This window comes from Xenopus tropicalis, chromosome 7 (genome assembly GCF_000004195.4).
Source record: "Xenopus tropicalis strain Nigerian chromosome 7, UCB_Xtro_10.0, whole genome shotgun sequence".
NCBI lineage: Eukaryota > Metazoa > Chordata > Amphibia > Anura > Pipidae > Xenopus > Xenopus tropicalis.
Genome location: NC_030683.2, coordinates 104,209,919 through 104,230,838, shown reverse-complemented (window position 1 = coordinate 104,230,838; position 20,920 = coordinate 104,209,919). Strand labels below are relative to the sequence as shown.

The following is a 20,920-nucleotide window of genomic DNA, read 5'->3' as shown; positions in this document are numbered from 1 at the left end:
AAAAAGAACTGAGTGAAAAATTGCTCTAAAAGGTGCTTTTTAAGGACTTTTTCTAATTTACAATATTTATTTACCTTTTTTAATTTTAGAGCTATTTAAATTTTTATTAACTACCAATATAATGAATTTTGTAGCAACACCGCCACCTGCTGGTCAGTTCTTGTAACTGTACATTCAAAGACAGTAAAAGAGCTATATGGATTCAGAAAGAACACAGAGAAGTGCACTAATCTTGCCCTGCTTAGGAAGAAGCTTATTTCTGAGCAGAGCAACATCAGGACCCATCTGTATTCCTTCTGAAGGTATATCTCTGACTGTATTTGACTGTACAGTTATTACAAATGACAGGTGACCAGCAGGTGGCGCTATTGTTAAAAAATTCATTATATTGGCAGTAGTACTGCCTGCTGGCTATCATCTCTATACGCAGTTCAAAAAGGAATATGACCATGGGGCAACATGAGTAAGGAAGGTACAAGGCTTATAGCCACTTTTATTAGAGAAAAAAGAAAGTGCACAATGTTTAGGGGTAAAGAACCTTCATCAGGTAAATCTACAAGCAGCACAAGCACAAAGCATTCTGACCCTGTTCAAGAAGGCCAATGTGTGTGCCCAAGAGGGTAAAGTCTCTTCAAATGTGCAGTTAAGAGGTTTCTGGCCAATATGAAAAATCTGTCACAATGTGATAAAATGACATTATACAAGCTGAATGCTGCTCTCTCTGCTGCATTTTTCTGACAGGCAAGTCATTCATTTTTTTTTTTAGCAAGGAACAGATATATTCACTTCCCACACACTCACAGTTTTCCTCAGTCAGTGCTAATGAATTGTCCATGAATAGTACTGTGCAAGTTATGTGGCAGTAAATAATGCTGAAAGGCAACATTCCTATGCCTTCAAATCAAGGCCTGTCTCACACTTACACATGATTTCTTCATGGTTAAATCCCATGATTTTCATGGACTCCATTGTCTCTTGGAAGATCTCCCTGTCCTGCTGCCCAGGAATGGGCAGGTTTCCATTAGACAAGAAACGGTACTGATTGAAGCCCTCCAGAAGCAAGTCGGCTGGGAAATAAAATGCATGCAGATTAGCAATACTGAATATTTTCTGCTGTGTCTCCAGAAAAAAATAAATACCAGGTACTCAGGGAAAGAGAGCTTGAGTGCAGGCTTTAATGGTGCATTCACAGCATGACACATCATTTTATCTGTATATGTATATATATACAATGCAGAAGAATGGCACTCATAAGATTGCTGAATCAATTTTCCAAAGGCTTATTTTGCTAGAGCAAAACAAGGTGCCATTAGTCCTCAGTAAGTTCAAAATACCTGACCAAATTAGGGGGAACCTGTCTTTCTTCCCAAGCCTTATCAGGTTTAGGTCATAGACACACAGGATGCATCTTTAACATTCCCCCCCTTTGCATTGCTGAATAAACGGTGTTGTGAAAATGCACAAGATGCATGTTAGTGTAGAAGCATGAGATGCATGGGTCATTTATCAATGCTGGGCAAATTTGATAATGGGCAGTAATCTGTGGTAACCAAACTGTTGCATTTATTGATCTAACTGCAGCTGGCAATAAAAAAATGGGCAAAGTTTTGATAAATGAGCCCATCGTGTATCTGTAATACAGGAACTAATTCAAATATTTGATGATTTGTATTCACCCCTCCATGTTGCTGTTCCTGAGCCCGGCCTACGGTAGTTCAGTATTACCCACCTACACTCCATCATTTATAGTTTCTATTTATAGCAGAAACTGAAACAAGCTACTGAATGAGACCTCTCATGAGCACCACAGAGCACAAAGCTAAGGTGATTAATGATTTATGCCAAACCCAGCTAGGGAATTCCAACAGCAATAGGGAAAACAAATTGCTATGTACAAAAAGAATGACTGAAATAGCAGCACCTTAGCAGGTCCCTAAGAAATAAGTACAGAAGAAGAAGGAAATTAATTGCAATGGTTACATACACTTGTATAAAAAAAATTATGACCGTTAGAATGCTTTTAGTGTGAATATACTAGAATGAAAATGTAAAGACCAAAGTAAAAATTATATATATCCTTTTGATTCCATTTGAATTTATTCAGAAGGGTGGTAAGAGCTATATTGCTTGCCTTAACATGGACAACAATATCATATTTAGTGGTCAAGTGTAAGCTAACAGCATAGGGGTTGCTAATACACAATATAGCTTAGTCTAGGTGTGTTAATCTCACATTCAGTCTCCTTTGCACTGTTTCTGATATCCATGTTTATATGCTGGGTGTCTAATCATAGCTTGTTAACTTGGCTGCTTTATAAATGTGTCCAGCACTGCTTAAAATTATCACTAAACGGGCATGGCTATAGAAAGTGATAGGGGCAGATACAGCAAACTTAATTTCCCATCATGATGATTTATGATTGCTTTTTCTTATAAAATGGTTAATGTGCAGTGCAGTGCCATGTGATACTAGAACGTTTGATCCACCAGTATTTTCTAAGTCTTTTATAGTAAGCCCTACCATATGCAAGGCTGCATGTTTTAAAAGTAAATCAACAAAGGTCTTAATACAGGCAGAGTAACCTAATGGCATCGCTGCTTAGTAAAAAGTGTAAATAACATTAAATGATGTTTTTTCCATTGTTTTCCATTGAAGACAGATGAAAAATGGGCATCAGTACTTACTTTTCATGTGCTCCCCTGCTCCTGCTAGAAGCTGGTAAAAAACATGGAATGTTCTTTCGTCTTTAGCTTGTCGAATAGCACGAGACTTCTCCAACAAATCTGAACACAATTATTAAGGCTGGAAACAAAACAGGCCTACACGGCAAAACCCATTCATCAGCAAATATTGCCATTGGGAACTACTGAGACGTTTATTCACTTGAGAAGGAAAGGATACAAGTCTCAATGTTGGCTCCAACGATGTAACCAGCAACATCAAAATTAATGCGGATAAATTTACCCTAAGAAAAAATAAATATTATAGAAGATGTCTGAAACCATTAGGCCATAATAGAAAACAGCTGTAGATGGCGTCTTCTAGAAGCTGTGAATTTTCAGGGGGGGGGGGGGGGGGGGACACATAAACTACTAATTTAAAGGAAAATCATGTAAACCGAAAAATGAAATAGCAAATAGCACCGACGGGTTAAATGAGAATCTACATTATTTGTGCTTTTTCAAGGTCATTTTTTACCATGATAGGTGTATTGATTGTATAATAGTCAATTTAATGGTTTAACTCATTACATTTTTTTTTATTTTTAATGTACTTAAGGATACTTGTATTATATCATTAGACTATAATGGACTGATAATATGAATTGTAAGCACTCAAATAGGCACATTATGCACTTCAAGGTACTCTCTGTCCTTTCAAGGGCTTTTTCAGCAAATACAGTATTGTTAAACTGTAATTATAGATTATGCAATGTAATGTTTCTTTGGGTAATCACATGATGGGTTATGGATGAGTTTGTTACACATACTCATCACCTTGTTAATTCAGTAAGGGAACTTAAGGGAAGGTTTGTCACTTGTCAGCATCTCACATCAAGAGATAACGGTCTGTGTTAACACTGATCTCTTCAATAAATAGTTTGTGCTTTATGTAACAAATCCTGCAAGTGCTGGTTTTCCTGTCATATATATATATATATATATATATATATATATATATATATATATATATATACATATATATGAACATAATGCACCACATGTACCACTAATCTCCTCATTTTTGATTCAGTCACTGTGCCTCTCCCTCCCCAAAACAAACACACATGATGCATTTATGCACACCGATGTATACCGATTGTTGTATTTTACAGTTATTTCTTTAAAATATCCAAAGGATGGAGGGATGGTACTCAACTTACAAATCGAGAAGAGTTGTCATTTTTTACAGTCTTGGCATTGCCAAAAGCTTCCAATATCGGGTTGGCCTGCAGGAGCTGGTGCTCTAGCTCTCCCTGCCAATAAGAAAAATACAGTATGTTAAATGATAGCAGTAAAAGTGTCACAGCTTTGTAACCCAAGAGCTGAAAGGGAATCAGAAGCTACCAGCGAAGGAAGAAAGAATTTCCTAGGCTGGTGAAACCTGTTACTACTTAAACATCTTGAGAAATGAAGCATGGGCTGGAAAAGGACATCCTTGATATATGAAAGGACTTCTACAGTTTATAAAGGAATTGAGAAGGCTCAAATGTGTATCCCATTTATAAAGACAGTAAAGTAGGCTAAAACAGGTGATTGTCGTTGCAGATAATTTGCACTTATGCAAGTTTAGGCCAATTATTGAAACACTGGGAGTGTTTCAACATTCAGTACGGATCACCTTTAACTGTCATGAGCAAATGGGTGCTGGCAAGTCAGAAATCGTCAATTCTTTCTCAGTAAACTGCAGAAGTGTTTAAACAGGTACAACAGGTAGAAGTAAAGAAAGGCTGAAAAGAATATTGCAGAGACAAATAAGCAATGGCTGTGGAAACCAGACTTTACTCACGTAAAACGTATTACTGGAGCTCTGCGATCAGGCAACAGCACAGCAAATGAAAATATACACAAAATAAATGTTAATGGGAGAAAACAAAAAATGAGCAAATGATAAAAAACAAAAAGGCTGCAGGAAATTGGTGAAAGCCAAAACAATAAACAAACAGGGATGTGGGATTGTGAGGACACAGCACAAGAGGACAGGTGTGGAATACATACTGGTGAACACAGTGGAGGTGGATATACACGGAAAACTCACTCATTAGGGATGCTCCACAGTCACTCTGAAACGACTGGAATTTATTACTACCTACACTCATAATTAGCACACATTATCCTTTCCTTTAAAGAAAGTGGTTAGTCTGTAGCACTAAACACACACAGCAGTGTTGCACAAACACACAACACGTATGGCCAATGCAAAAGCATGCAGAAAGCTTAAAGGAGAAGGAAAGGCAAAGTCACTTGGGGGTGCCAAAATGTTAGGCACCCCCAAGTGACTTTAATTGCCTACCTTTTACCTCGGGCTGGAGCCCGTGGTACCTGCAGTGCTTCCTACTTCCGAGCTCCCTGCGGCGCGCATGCGCAGTAGAGTGAAAAGCTGAACTTTAACAGAGAAGTCAGCTTTTCACTCTACTGCGCATGCGCCTGTCCTTAGTCGTTCCAAGAACGAAGCCGGAAGGAGGAAGCGCTACGCTCCAGGTACCCCGGGCTGGTGCTGTTTTCTCCTAACAGGGGCACCAGCCCGGGGTACAAGGTAAGCGATTAAAGTCACTTCGGGGTAACATTTTGGCACCGCCAAGTGACTGTGCCTTTCCTTGCCCTTTAAGGCTACATTAACCGAGCCTGGCCACGGTGCTTTCTGCTGCAAGGCATAGGGAAGTTCAGCTCGAATGTCACTTTGGCCTTTGATCAGTAGATCAGGGGTCCCCAACCTTTCTTACTTGTGAGCCACAGTCAAATGTAAAAAGACTTGGAGAACAACACAAGCACCATAAGGTGCCAAATAAGGGCTGTGATTGGCTATTAGGCAGCATCTATGCACACTATCAGCTTACAGGGGGCTTTATTTCGTAGTAAATCTTGTTTTTATTCAACCAAAACTTGCCACCAAGTCAGGAATTCAAAAATAGCTACCTGGTTTGGGGGCACTGAGAGCAACATCCAAGGGCTTAGCGAGCAACATGTTGCCCCCGAGCCACTGGTTGTGGATCACTGCAGTAGACAGATACAAATAAAAAACAACTCTGCACAGACTTTTTTCTATTTGACTGTATATATTTGTCACATGGGCTCTGTATTTTGAGGTTGTGACAAAATCAAGGAGACTTCTAGAAAATGCAGCTCCAAGTGCTCAACTGAATGCATTTAATTGAATGCAATTAGAATTAGATCAGTGCAACCTGCTAATTTGCATTTATTTGAAGCATCCCTGGTTTTTCTAATGATCCTGTCTCCTTTAGTTTCCCTCCCCAACTTGTTACTGGGGTCACTGACCCTTGGATCCAAAAAGCAAAAGAGGAGGATAGGTATTCATGTTGCACGCTTCACTCATCTGTCAGGGTTAGTGCCCAATATGGCTAACCACAAAAATGGACAGCACAAAAAGTGTTACTTCTTTTAGTCTTATCTACTGTCTACAAAATCTACATTACATGAAAACTTAATTTTAAGGTGAACTTCCCCATGCATATGTATAATGTGCCCAAGCAATGCCTCAGTGTTTCAATGGCAAGGCTGTTTTTATAAGCCTGAAAACAAAACATTCTGAGCCCAACTCACAAGGCACATTGTACAAGGAATACACTATACTGTGCTCAAGCAAAGCATTGATGCATAATTCTGCGTATCTGTAATGAACCCAGCTCCAGTTTGTACTGCTGTCTTAAACTGCGCTCATCCCCAAGACATACTCCTGTCTATATAGATACCTAGCCTTCTACTGTAGAGTTTCTGAACCAGAGACCAGGGCTATTTTTTGCTTCCTCCTATTATTTCTTTAAAGGGTTTTCTACTTAATTAAGGTTGTACAATGCACTAAATGGTTAAGTCCGCATTAACCCTTTTCTCTAAATCAATGAAAAACACTCTGATAAAACCCCATTTGAATGTTGCAAAATATATTCACATTGCATAGTCATTTATTATAGGTTTAGCCCAAACTTTTACACATTTTAGTAGACATAGTAGACTTAAAGGAATGTTTTTCCAACAAGTTTTAACAACATACTGTAATACCCCCGATGAAATTTACAAAGACATATTTTACTTAATTTAAAGGCTGGGCGGGTTGTAGGGAGTTACATACAGCGCTTAGTGGTGTTATCAGTGATGTTATTTGCGTCACATGATTCACTGAAATATGCATCTTATAAAGCGTGATGCACCACCCATTTTGAAATATAAGGATATAAGTCATTTTGGAGTTCCATGGTTTGCAGCTCCATGCTTTTATATCCGTAGTTCCCAAACAGTTAAAATTTGGCAAGAATGGCTTTTTCCCCTGCTAGGTACACCTGAGAGCCCAGTTTGAAGGTTGGGGGTTCTGAAGGCTGGGCAGTAATGCCTTACAGTTACAGTTAAACTTACAGTTTAGTTAGGGGTATATGCTTTTGTATAATGCACGAGTGATGATACTATTATCAATAACTAACACAAGGTGACGCGCACAGTGCAAACTGAGTCAAATTTGGCATCCAATGCCAGACTGTAGGTTGTTTCCACTTTGCTGAATAAAGTGCAATGTGCAAAGCTCAGGGCTCATAGACATAAAGGAACCCTGTAATTAATATCTGCCCCGAGAAGGTGCTACTTCCAGGGTTCCTTTTGCCTGCTGGGCCTACACACACAGTTGATTTGCCAATAATAAACTGCTTTCTCGCAACTGCTATTTCCTGCACCATGAGCATTGGGATGCCAGAAATGATGCAATTCACGCTCACATTAACACAAGAGAAACACCCACATTACTTGCGTTGGTTAATCAAGCGCAAGATACGGTACTACTTTGCCTGCAGTGACTCTTGATGTACTGTACATATTTTGCACATTGCACATTTTGTACTTGGATTTCAAATTGATAAAAAGCCAACTTGTTTTTCTGTGCTTCCTAAGTTGATCCAAGATAAGGAGATATGATGATAATACAGGAACCATTCTGCATAAGCACTACAGCTGGTGAGAGGGTGTGCCAGTGTCATGCATCGCACATAACATGCAAGGAGCACACGCAGACAACTTGCCTTGAGTTTCATAGATTTGAACGTTTCCATCTGGGATTAGTAAAATGTACAAGATAATCAACAGATACTGTTAGTAATCAAGGTGTATCGACAACTTCATTGCCAGCGGAACAGCTACATAGGGCTACCCCTAGCATCAAAGGGTGAGGGCACACTGGCATATGGTCTGCTTCTCTCCGCTATGTTTTGTAGGAAGGTGGACAGAAGCAGATTTGCTGCTATAGTAGTAGCTGCACTTTCCTGTGTGTAGGCACAGCATCAGCCTTAGTGCAGATACACAGAGCAGATTCCAACACAATGGGGCTACACTATAGGAATATATATATATATATATACACAGAAGTACAGGAGCTGATCAACTTCTCTTCGCCTGCCTACAAAACACAGAGAAGCGGACAGTACACCCACTGTGCCCTCACCCTAAGGGGAAAAAAGACAAATACAAATTTTCAAATATTTTCTGTATACACACTCCAGCTCCTTTGGCTGTTTATGGGATGTTAAACATTGTAACAGATGAAGGGCTACAGGTCCTATTAGGGCTACTACGCCCTGGTTGCTGCCTTGCTTGGCCATGAAGTATAAGGTGCAGGTTCTACAGGTGTCATATCCACATGATAATCTATTAACAGTTACTCTCATGCAATGTCTGTGATCTGAACTGTGACACATGCAAACATTAAACAAAGAATTACTCTTATTTTCATTTAGACGTATTCATGTTTGGTGGAAATCCATTAAAATCTTTCCAATTTGCAGTCTACAACTGGAGAAGGAGCACTGGTCCCAGAGGAAAGTGGATTCTTTGCAGGTTCTCATACCTTATATGGGACCAACATAAAGATCACACATGTATCATGGTTAGATGCTGCGACACTTGGCCATAGGGTTTTACCATGCCCGTGTATGATATTGGAGCCATTATATTCCCTTTATAATGCAGTTTTACATAGCTGCCTACATTACAGGTTGTACCATCATGAAAGTTCTTCCACCGCAGAGAAGCACTATTTCAGTGTAGTTTATTTATGTTAACGGTGCAGTGTAGAATTCTTTACTTCTACGTGCTACAGGCAAAGTTTCTGAGTTGAATTCCCATAGAAACAAGGGGAATTGACATGAGGATTAAGTTATGTCCCTCTCGCTGCTGTGACTTATGTGTCTCAATAAGAAGAGCTGGAACTTTTAAAAGGTTATATAACAGAGGCAGAGATTCTTTCAGTTCTTGTAACCCACAGCAACCAATCAGCAGGCAGTATTTATTGTTCCACTGCCTGGAAGCAAACATTTGATTGGTTGCTATGAGTTACTAGAATTGGAGCAAACTCTGCGCCTTTCATTATATTAGCAGTCAGGCCCGGATTTGTGGAGAGGCCACAAAGGCCCGGGGCCTAGGGTGGCAGAAGTTTAGGGGTGGCATGCCGCTCCGCCGCAAGAAAAATTTTAAATTTGGCTCCCATACGGAGCAGTCGGGACCTCTCCCCACTGCTCCGTATGGGAGTTTAAAGGAGCGCTTTCGCGCATGCGCACGGGGGGGGGGGCGGCGGCTCTTTTGCGCATGTGCACGGGGGGAGAGGGGGCGACCAACAGGGGCGGCCTCGGGGCGCCCAAAACAGAAATCCGGCCCTGTTAGCAGTTTAGTTCCAAAGACTGCAAATTCTGCCAGCACCTGCATTGGCATATAGATTGTGAATGCAGGTATGAACAGGAACTGATGTATTTCAAATGAAACAAACAATAACAATCTAGTGCCAGTTGTGCCTGTAATAACCCTTTCACTGCCCAAAAGCACAGTGCATGATCGGCATAGGCTTCTATGGGAATAGATTAGACCCAGCAAATTGATTAATCCAATTTTAGAGTGTTTCATTACAACTTAATAACTTTAAACTTAAGAAATCTCTGCTGTCATTGTCCCAAATAATCCACTCTATGTACCATAGCACTTAGGAAAATAATTCCCTGCCTAATGCCTAAGAATGTCCTAGGGACAGCTGAAATGGTAGCTTGGATTAGTGCATCTAGATCCCCCCAGTTGCATGTGATTATATGCATATAAATTTTAATTTTTGTTCATTCTTAATGAATATCAGACAGAACCAGTTAATGTGTCTCAAATCTAGATGCAACCACACTATTCTCAATTCAGTTTGGGTGCATTTTCCATGTTATAAAGGGTATGCTCCCTATTCACATCACGTACTGTAGTTATTGGCAGCAGCTGCTATATTTCTGCACTGCCAAAGAACATAAACTTGAGAGCACATCAGGAAGTGAATGGTGCTTTCATTTTATCAGGTAAAGAAAAAAATACAATGGCTTCCTAGAGCTTGATTACATTATATTAGATCAAAACAGCAATTTTTCTTCCTGAGCACATCTCTCTGAGTCGTGAGGCACTTTGGGGCATGATACAGCTATAGAGATTAGCTGGATTAGTACTTACCGGGGCTGTGTGCTCCTTTCGCCCCTTATGTGAAGAAGCCACATGTGCCAAATATTGGATGACTTTCTTTGTGTTCTCTGTCTTGCCGGCACCTGATTCTCCACTAGATTAAATACAAATAAAAAACATTTTTCATAGTGATTTTGACACGCCTCTGTGTGTATTAGGGTTAGGGTGTAATCACTAACCCCCATAACTAATAAATACACTAAGTTTACCCAGGAGCAGTAACCCATAGCAACTAATAAGGTGTTTGCTTTTAAACAGGTGACCAGTAAATGCTATCTGATTGGTTGCTATGGGTTACTGCACCTGGGCAAAAAAGTGTGTTTTATTACAGAACCCCCTAAAAGGCATAAGAATCTTAAGCCAATGTGTGCATACAACCTACCTCTTTACATATACTACCAGCTGCTTAGTACTACATTTGATGCTATGTAAAACATACATAGAGACAGCAGAGTAACTTGTCATGCCGGGCCCCCCTGCAAAAAACCTTCTGAGGGGGCCCGGCACGATTTTTTATTATTTGTATTTTGTTTATTTGTTTTTTTTTTTAATTATTTAATTTTTTTTCAGCAACTCTCCAGTTTGGGATTTCAGCAGTTATCTGATTGCTAGGGTTTATATTACAGTATCAATCAGGGAGTGGTTCTAACGAGAGACTGATATATTTATAGGAGAGAACCTGGATAGAAAAATAAGTAATAAAAAGGAATATTAATAATAAAATTGTAGCCTCACAGAACATTAGTTTTTAAAAGTTGAAAAGAATCAGAAGGAGAAGGTACATAATTCAAAAACTAAAAATATATAATGAAGTATAATGAAGATGTTGCTTAGCTATTCTATAACATACTAGAAGTTAAATTAAATCACCCCTTAAAAATAGCAGTATGGGGATGAAGAAACAACAACAATGTAAGCCAAGACTTTCCTAAAACATATGATTTCCAGGAAGTATTTATTATGTAAACTGAGATACAACCTTTCTTTCTTCCATAATCCAGTTTTATTCATCTTTCCTGCCCTTAATGTCAGCAGTGGTATCAGAACATCAAATCAACCTGCAATATTTCTCCCCCATATTTGTGCCTTTATGGACACCAGAATGGAACAAACTCACAATTTGCATTGCTGTTTACTTAGACTGCAGACAGTACATATCCCAATGCAAACAATAAATATTCTGTGCAAAGTAATATATATATATATATATATATATATATATATATATAACTCTAATAAATGTTAGACTGGGATTAGATTATGTCATATTGTAAGCAAGTCAATTCTGAGATATACTCTGTTTACTCACGTGCAAAGGATGGACTGATCCTCTCGATCTAAACAAAACATAAGATGAGGAACATCCAATGATGAGAAAGCAGACAATAACATTGCACAACATGTTTTAATTTCTGTGTGATACAGATGAATTTAACCTCTTAAGTGCCAGGCTCTTTTGATGGCATTTCAACTGCTATTAGTTTGCATATAATTATTTTGGTTGACATTATTACCCTAGCAGTTTGGAAGTCAGCATGGGAGATGAACAGTCAAGGAACTGAAAATAAAGACTGTTTGCTGGAGTTACTGACCCCAAAATCACAGAATTTTTGGTTAGGGCAGAATAGGAAAACTAATAATAAAAAAAATGTATAAAAGAAATAATAAAGGCAAAATGTCGCTTAATGTAGCTTTATCGATGGCATATTATGGTACACCTAAAAGTGAACTTTCCCTTTACGAGGTGATTATGTGTGGTTGTATTACCTTGCAGCATGCTGCGATATGCAGTCTCTGATATTGCATATATGTGTGGGGGAATCTCGTGCCGTTTCTTCCCTCGATACATCTCCACTATTTGTTCCGTGTAAATGGGCAAGTTCTTGTAGGGGTTAATCACAACACAGAAGAGGCCAGAATAAGTCTGTAGGAGAAAAGAGAAGAGACAGTGAAAGACTGTTTACAATATAAAATCCTTGTTAATAAACCACAAACATGGCCGTCATCCTACAAGGAAAATAATGCTGGAGAGCAAAGGTGACGATTAACTTCTAAAAGGCCTGAAAGTCCTTTTCCTCCTTATACAATATAGATGATTTCAGATGCATTTATTGAAGGAAGCTGATTATCCGGGGGTAATACTAGAACGAAAATATATTATAAAAAATATATAATAATTCCTATTTTTATCTTTTTTTCTTTCCTTTGAAACTCATTAAATACAGTAATGATGTGAGAGTGATAGAGCTGCAGAACAGGTTCCATGTGTTACAAGCTAAGCATTTATATGCTGGGGCTGGGCTGCCACCATGTAAGAGTGAGACTGCAGCTGGCAAGATCAGCACATACACTGCAGCACTACTTACTTGCATCTCATAACTGGAACACACCTCTTTCATACAGTTTATTTATTTCAATAGGATACTGTATTTCAAATCGGAGTCGGAGATACTGTACCATACTCATTGCCTTCTAGCATGAAAAGGCATATATGGAAGAATATAGCGATGTACTGTTAAGCTTATTCTTAAGTAGTGTTGTATACAAAATATGTACCTGGCTATCTGCCCAATAATGTGTACAATAAAACTGGGGTGATAACATGGCAACTAAGACCACCTAGCAATAAAAGCCTAGATTATGATGTTTAGGGTACTGGGCTGCATTAATAATTGATAGGTAAGGCTGCCAAATATAAGATGCCTCTGAACCCACCTTCGGAGTCTAGTTACTTGGCCCATCCCATGTGCCAAGTGCTGCTGTGGGCTATAGGCTTCTAGTGCAAATCTATGTCAACAGACAGAAGGCCAGGGCTAGGATACAAAATAGGCCCCGGTATTTGAAGTACACACATTTTCCAGGATTCACAGATTGCCAGTCCGGGCCTGCCAGATAGCCTGGCAAGAACAGGGCATACCATGGATTGCAGAGGGCTGCCTCTGCCCTGAAACTGTCAATCTAAGCTATTAGGGCAATGACACGCTGAGCTACAAAATTGACAACGCTGCTAATTGTTTCTATGTGGGTTTAGCACCGTGTGTCATTGCCCTTATTACTGGATAGGGTTGCCACATGGCTAATATTTTACCAGCCTGGCACGTAACAATGATGCCTGATGCCAATAAAATTATTAGAGAAAAAAATAAAAGAAAAGGTGGCCACCCTATTACTTACTGGAGGGCATCTGCAAAACTTTTCCAAGGCTATTTCTGGGTTGAATGTTGGGGTGTCTTGCCTGGTGGAGAACTGAATACTGCTTTATTGTTTCAAGGGTACATTTAGCCAGGGCCAGCAGTAGAGGATATTGCAAAGCATTGAATTAAAAAATAACTTTAACATCAATAAAAAGTTTTTAATTAATGTATGTTTTTTATTGTGTAAAAATGTATACTTTTATACATTTTTTTAGAAAATGTATACATTTCAATGTGTGGATCTGTTATTATATTAGTACAGTATTTATGGGAGACCACTATGTATACATCTAGACAACTTATTTGGCTTTAACGCCTTCATATCTCACGTAAGGATTGCCCGCTACACATGCATCCCGCTAAGGAATCAGACTAGAAATATGCTCCATTTATGAACCCTATAACTGTGGCCCCCTTTATTTTTATGCAGTGTAAATATATGATCTAAGCTTTTTCCTGTGCTTCTATGGAATGAACAGAAGGATAATTGCCAACAAAAGCCAAAAGCGAGTTACACACGGATGGATTTCTTTGCTTGTATGTGTAATGCTCTTACTGAGGAACAAGCCCAAACTTTGTATGGGTTCCATAGTTGGGTGATGAGGTGAGTCTCTGGCTGCCATCCAGGATTGCTTTGTTCATGGGTGGGTGAAAGACAAATGAACATGAAAAAATATCTCCTCGTTTATGCTGTAATTGAGGGAAAAGAAACCCTGGGGCACTTCCATGTGTCGCACAAAGAAACATCTGTCAGAATGTGTCTGTCTGTGGCAGAAAATATTTGTGGCAAGAATGAGATTCATGGGGGGGCAGGAAGCACGTCTCGTGTATGGACAAAGGATCTAGATTCAGACAGAAGTAACTCAGCCACAATAGAATTTAAGGAGGAACTCCACCCAGACACTTAAAACACTTTTGAAAAGTAAACATTTCAAACAACTTTGCCATATTTATCAGTTAAAAAATCTGCAGCCTTTTCATGATTTTTAATGTAATAATATGGCTTGGAACAGTTCCCTAAGGGGCTCTTTTGGTGAGGAAGCTGGATTTTCCCTTTAACCAAAGAGGTTTTACCAATTAGGGAAAAAGGGAATGGACTGGACTGGACAACCAGACTACCATGGGCCCAGGCCCAAGTGGACCCCTTCCTAGGACAAAACCAATCAGCATATTCATCATGAGCCTATATTAAAACCTATACCATGTGGCACTACCAATAGCTCACTGATGTAAGCCATATAACAAACATTGCAAGCCTCATTACTTATATAGCAGAATTGTCTCAACTATGGTCCTTTAAATGTTGCTGAATTACATCTTCCTGGCCCTTACTAAAAGAAAGTGTTACTGCTGCCATCTTGTCATAGCATTGCCATAGCATGAGAATCATATTGGTAAAACGCTGTACACAAGGAAAATACAAATACCAGCCAGTGTGCTGTAGAAATACAAGGAAATGGGACAGAAATTGATTTCCCGCCACAAAAAGCCAAGCGGCCACACCTACCCCTCACAATATACTGCAAGGCTGAGTTTTGAAATTGGACCTGTAATTACTGGTTTCTCTGGCCTGCTCCCATCTCCCAGGGCTAATTAGAGAGAAGGAAGTCACTGAGTACCCCGCAATTGCCTGCAAGGAAAGCCTTGGCGGGGATGTGAAACAGCCCTCCCTACATGAGCACCCTTCACAGAGAATCAGACATTTTATTTAACTGTATAATATGTAACTAATGTATAAGCCCAGAAGGTGCCATATTGCTAGCTTACATTGTTTGTATATTACATAACAGCAGGGACCCTATTGGACACCAAAATAATAGGGCACATATACATCTGCAGGAACACTGAGTAAAGTGCACAGGCACAATCTCCATGTTTTTTTGACACAATTTGCCCCCCAGAATTCCGGAGTCATTGAGGTTGCAAATGGGCGATACACTTGAATCAATTGCACTGTGCCTACCACTATTGAATCTGATTTGGCAAATTAATAGCAACTGCATCTGCATTTTGTTACAAATTGGACATAGCTGAACAGAAGTCTGCATGGCACCCTCAAGTTTGGATGTGGTGGTAGTTCCAAGTTTTCCCTGCATCAATAGTCACGGCAGGGCATAATTCCTCATAAATACGGTGCTACCTGCGTTCGTCAATGATGTATTCATGAGGGGCGGGGGGTGAGGGTCAAGGTGCGGAGCAGAACAATGCCCCCCACAAGCCCAACATGAATGAGCTCTATGGGGCACACGTTTGGTAAAGGAACTATTTTTTGGCTGCTTTTACTTTAAATATACAATTTTTATCCAGGTGTGCTGCCAGGTGACATCATAACTGTGTAATCCTTAAGCATACCAATGTAGCGCAGTCACACTGAAACTGCCATTGTGAGGTCTCATTCCAGCAACTGTCACACAAAGCCAGTTTAATAGTCGTTACATCAGGAATTCACAGTTTAAACAAAAGGAGGAAAAGCAGAAACCCAGGCAGCAAATGAGAGACAATGGCTGACAAAGGAAGACAGAAAATGATGCCATAGCATGCCATGTTTATAATCAGAAAAGGAGAAATATACCAATTTATAATGTACTTTTACAATGTATTTTTGTAATTGCCTGCTCCTACTGTTCATATTTACATACTGTAACTGGGGGTTTATACTTATGCACATAAGCTTTCACATCACAGGCACGTGCCCTATAGTTAACAATGATACACTACCATCTATTTGTCAGACAAGCAATATGGTAGCTCCCAGTCACACAAATGCAGATATAACAAGTAAAAATGCCCTGTGCATGGGTACCTATGCCCTCATATTCAGCATCTGTCCTGTAGGCAGCTGTAGGAAACCAATTGGTGACGCCTGCCAAGAAAATATTTGGAGACAGATAAAAGGTATAATGCCACATTAATAATGAGCTATAAAAATAGAGACAGCACCTGAAGATATAATAGTCCTGTTTGGTTTGAAGCAAGATTAAACAGAAAGTAGAGGTGCATAGCAACAAACAAATAAGAGAGCAAGGATCAAGCCGCATGTTATGGACTAATCATGGCTAAGGGGCACTCGTTTGGGAAACCCAGTATCTGCTCCCCAACGCTTTACCAAGCACCAAGTCATGCTGGGAATAACGGAGCAGCCAATATCAGCCCTGTACATTACAGTGGCACAACGCAGTGCCCAGATCCAACCAAGCACTATGGGGCTTTCCTGGGGGCCTGGTACCCTTTCTATGCTACAAGCATGGCGCCTAAGTCTCTGCGCGCAGAGCTGTCATCAACCCCACCTATATTATTGGGAGTTACCCGTTATTGGTGTCTCTTCCCCGATCTCCCACCACCCCATAGCATTCTCCCGATTTTTCTTAAAACTCATGAATTCCTGCACAGACATGCCCAGTGGCGTCATCTTAAGCAATTGCCCATACACGGGTATCCATTTTTCGGCTTTAGCAGCACATTTGGGCATGGGCACCTCTGTGCTGTGCTATACTGCCTTTATGTCTCTGCTCACAAGCTTGCAATATAAAGTATAGACCCACCGAATCCGCTATTTTAGGATCTGGCTGAACCCAGAATCCTTTGCAAATTTGGCTGAATATGCTAATTAGAATAAGGAAGGGTAAAAGCTTGGTGCGTGGTGAAAAATGTTCAACTTTCGTGTTTATGTGACATAAAGTCACGTAATTTTAAAGATTTGGTTTGGCCAAAGTGTGGATTCAGCCAGATCCAAATTTTGCTAAAAAAGGCTAAATCTTGACCCAAACCGAATCCTGGATTTGGTGCATCCTTAATATAAAGCAACCTGACTGTACCCTTGGGCTCCTCTGCTTTCTTTTAGATGGCTAGTGCTGAGCAGTTTTGCAATTTACAGCATAAATTAATTTGCCCCAATAATAGTTAATTATATCTGAGCTGGGGTCATGTACAATGTACTGTTTTATTATTATATAAGGAAATTACTTTTAAAAATGTGAATTATTTGAATAAAATGGAGTCTATGGGAGATGACCATTGCGTAATTTGGAGCTTTCTTTATAGTGGTTTTCTGGATAACGGATCCTATACCTGTATTAGCAATCTAAAATTAATAATATCTCAGAATGTCACAAACTATTACAATGAAAAAATAAATGTTAACTGCAAAACTGCACAGAAGAGTAAGTTAAATCAATTCATTTTGGGGGTTTAGATCCCATGAAAGTTCCTCATGTGACCTCAGCCTATGTTACACATTTTTGGGGGGGTTACAAGGCTAATTGCATAGGAACAGCCAGAGGGAGTTGGGCGATGCTGAGAAATCTACCATTTATCATGGACAAAAGGAATGAAGCTAAGCTGTCTGTACCCTTCAGTGCAAATATTCTTTTCATGACAAATCTACAGAGACATCTTAAGCAAAATACATAGAGTTAATTCTATAAAGGGAACTAAAAATGACTGACTGCCTGTCATCCTCACTCATTATTTTAGTCCCCAGCAAGTAAATGTATGTAGTGCGGTGGATTATAGATCACTTAGATCTAAAGTTGCACCTACACGTTTCAAAGCAAAGTGGCTTTTTTGTGGCAGGGCAAGCTGTAACAGTTACAGTTACCTTTGTGGATATATATGGTTCTCAGCCTCAAGAGATGAATAAAATTGTCTGTTTAGGCTCATTGAGGAACATATCTTTACCAGGATTTCTTTCATCTCGCCTTGAAAGTACAAAGTAAGAAAAAATGTTCTAACTTGTTTATAAAGGCAAAGTGCAAAGGTGCACATCTCAAGCAAATGCTGAGACTGGAGCTGGACCGATGGAGCAGTGACAAGCAAATAGGCTTGCAGTGAGGGGCATTTATGAGGGGATTACTGTCCCAAAGGAAAGGATCAGATACAGGAGAAGTGGGCGACAAAGCTCTAATAGGCTTTTTTTCAAAATGTATTTTCCCTTACTTTACAAAATAATGGCCTATTCTTAGCAGCTTTTTAACTGACCTTCATTTTTTATAGTTTTTTAATTATTTGGCTTACGCTTTTGACTTTTAAGTTTTCAAATGGGGGTCACTGACCCCAGAAGCCAAAAACCTTTTGCTCTGTGAGGCTACAATTTTGTTGTTAGTTTTACATTTTATTCCATATCTTTCTATATAGGCCCTCCTCTATTTATATCCCTGTCTCTTATATAAAACACTGCCTGGTTGCTAGGTTAAATTGGGCCCTAGCAACCAGATAGCTGCTATAAATTAAACTCGAGATCCGCTGAACAAAAAGCTAAATCATTCAAAAAACAAAAAAATACCAATTGCAGACTGTTTTAGAATAGTACTTTATATATAATACTTAAAGTTAACTTAAAGGTGAAAAACCCCTTTTAGGTCACATGATTTTAAGATTTCAGTTCAGATCAGATGAACACTAAAAAAACTAAATCAACACATTCCTTCTCTACTTTTGTTATGTACTAACATAGGTGCTAAATTGCACAAGTATAGTTTCCAACAGCAACTAATAAGCAATTTCAACATTCTACTACAATTTAGACATATAAAAAGCAAAATCTGACTGGTTGCTATGAGTAACTGAACGTGTTCAATTTAGCACCTATGTCTGTAAAGCAGCCTTACAGCTTTACTTTGTGCTTGCACAGGGGCAATGTATTCCCTTATAGTAGCAGACAAACAGCAGCTCAGTCTAGCTTTATGCAGGCATCCAATATGTATGCACTGAGCTATAGTCCCAGAAGAGGCATATTCATCTCTTACCTGAAAACTCACTTATGTTTAGGGCAATGGCACCTAAAGGTGCTTGAATATTGTGCCCTTTTTTTGAATGATATAATTCAATCTTAATAGTAGGTTATTGGGTTAACAGGATGGTTTGATCAAAATGCCCCATGTGCCATTGCCTTTAAAGCACTGATGAACGGAGGCAATTATTATTACATTGTACTGGGGGATCGCTGGAAGAGTCAAGAAAAGCCAAGTTATACCATAATATTATTACAAAAATCTAAATTATTAGACAAAAGAGTAAAGAGAGAATTTCAGTGTGTGTGTGAGAGTAACAATGTAAATAGGTGGGGCAGGATCCCTTCAGACAGACATTGAATTAAGAGGGTATGGCTCGTGTGATTGTGAGCACGGAACATTCCTTCTCAGTGCATTTAAGCAAATCCACATACCTGAGGCGCAACCTGAAATGGCTACACGCTGTACAAAATAGCTGCCCAAATAGCATTGGAAACATGGGCAAGGCCTGCAGTCAAATGGCAATTTCTGAGGCACATAATGTGAGACCTTTATTTAATAAAGGCATAAACCAATAGACATTCTCCCTCAACTGCGGGGGGAGTAAGTATAAGGTGTGCACAGGGGGAGGGGCATGTGGTGGGGGAGCATGAGGGTGGCATGGGCCTCAGAGGGGGTGCAGGGGCCCCTAGGGTAGCAGCCCTGCTGGGCCTCGCATACCGCAATCTGACCCTGCCCCCCAATTTCACCCTAGGCACATGCCTTTGCAGCCTATCCCTAATTCTGGTCCATCCAGGTAAAAACACGACTTGGATTTAATTGTATAGTAGTATTACCACTTCAGACTAATGTATGTCAAACATATATATAAATATACATTTTTTCCGGCCTGCAGGGGAGGTGCTGATCGATTAGTCACATTGGCAGGGAATGGATGGGCCTGAGATGTCAGGGGGCAATGGATAGGTCTATGGGGCAGGAAATCAGCAAATTGGGGGATTTAGAGCAGGTAGAGAGGAATTAAAACGGAGGGTTTCACGGAAAAAAATCTGGTGTCTGTGCAAAATTTCTCTCTTGCACTTTTATCCACTCTATCTGGAGTTACTAATTTTGTATTTATCTATTTTTGTACGGGATTGGACAGAATTCTGTGCTGACACATTCAGCAAAAAAGGAATCTGGGTAAAGGTAAAAATAACAGACATTGCTTGCTGGTTGCTTTGGATGCTGCATGGTTAAAACATGTGGCTATTACAGGACTGAACCTCGTGAATAAGGAAGCCATGTGCCATGTGGGGCAGGGAATGCTGATAATAGCAATGCTGATTTCTGTTTTTAGTAATTGCTAGAACTTCTTAGTAATTATTGGTAATTATCCTTTAAACACTGATGCAAGTAGAGTGTGAAAGAAACTGTATGTGTGCCATGGCAGATTCTCTATAGAAGGATTTATAGGAAGCTGCGTCTCTCACATACGATTATATCTAAATGGAGTCCGGGTAGTAGGGATATTGGGGTCCATAAACCCCCAATAATGGTCTACTCTCTGAGGGCAATCCAGCACATTTCACAGCAACATTCTAAGCATTCCACTTTGTAACTGTATCTCAGATATGTAATGGAGTGTTGTGAAGCAAAGACTTCTTTGCATTCTTTGTACAAATGCAATAATATTACAGACAATACAAGTCACATTCTTTCCTTGCTCTACTGGTGCTCGTATTATCTTTTGTTACCGGCATGATTCCCTGACAGGGGTAGCTTACGTCACAGTCACAATCAGGCAGTGGTACCAGTACA

General features: G+C 39.7%; 1 protein-coding gene across 7 annotated transcripts in view; it reads right to left on the bottom strand.

Moving 5' to 3' along the window:
• LOC100493774 (myosin-10) overlaps window positions 1-20,920 on the bottom strand; it is a 114,226-nt gene that overhangs the window by 39,042 nt on the left and 54,264 nt on the right. For 5 of the 7 annotated variants that reach the window (XM_012967418.2, XM_004916218.4, XM_012967417.3 and 2 more), the window contains 8 exons: window positions 11,965-12,121; window positions 11,507-11,534; window positions 10,189-10,291; window positions 4,511-4,531; window positions 3,885-3,977; window positions 2,903-2,966; window positions 2,686-2,784; window positions 924-1,067 (listed from right to left, as the gene is read on the bottom strand). In XM_012967418.2, the coding sequence (XP_012822872.2) occupies window positions 924-1,067; window positions 2,686-2,784; window positions 2,903-2,966; window positions 3,885-3,977; window positions 4,511-4,531; window positions 10,189-10,291; window positions 11,507-11,534; window positions 11,965-12,121 (709 nt within the window). The remainder of the gene's footprint in view (window positions 1-923; window positions 1,068-2,685; window positions 2,785-2,902; window positions 2,967-3,884; window positions 3,978-4,510; window positions 4,532-10,188; window positions 10,292-11,506; window positions 11,535-11,964; window positions 12,122-20,920) is intronic. The other 2 variants (XM_031905588.1, XM_031905589.1) reach the window with 1 other exon arrangement.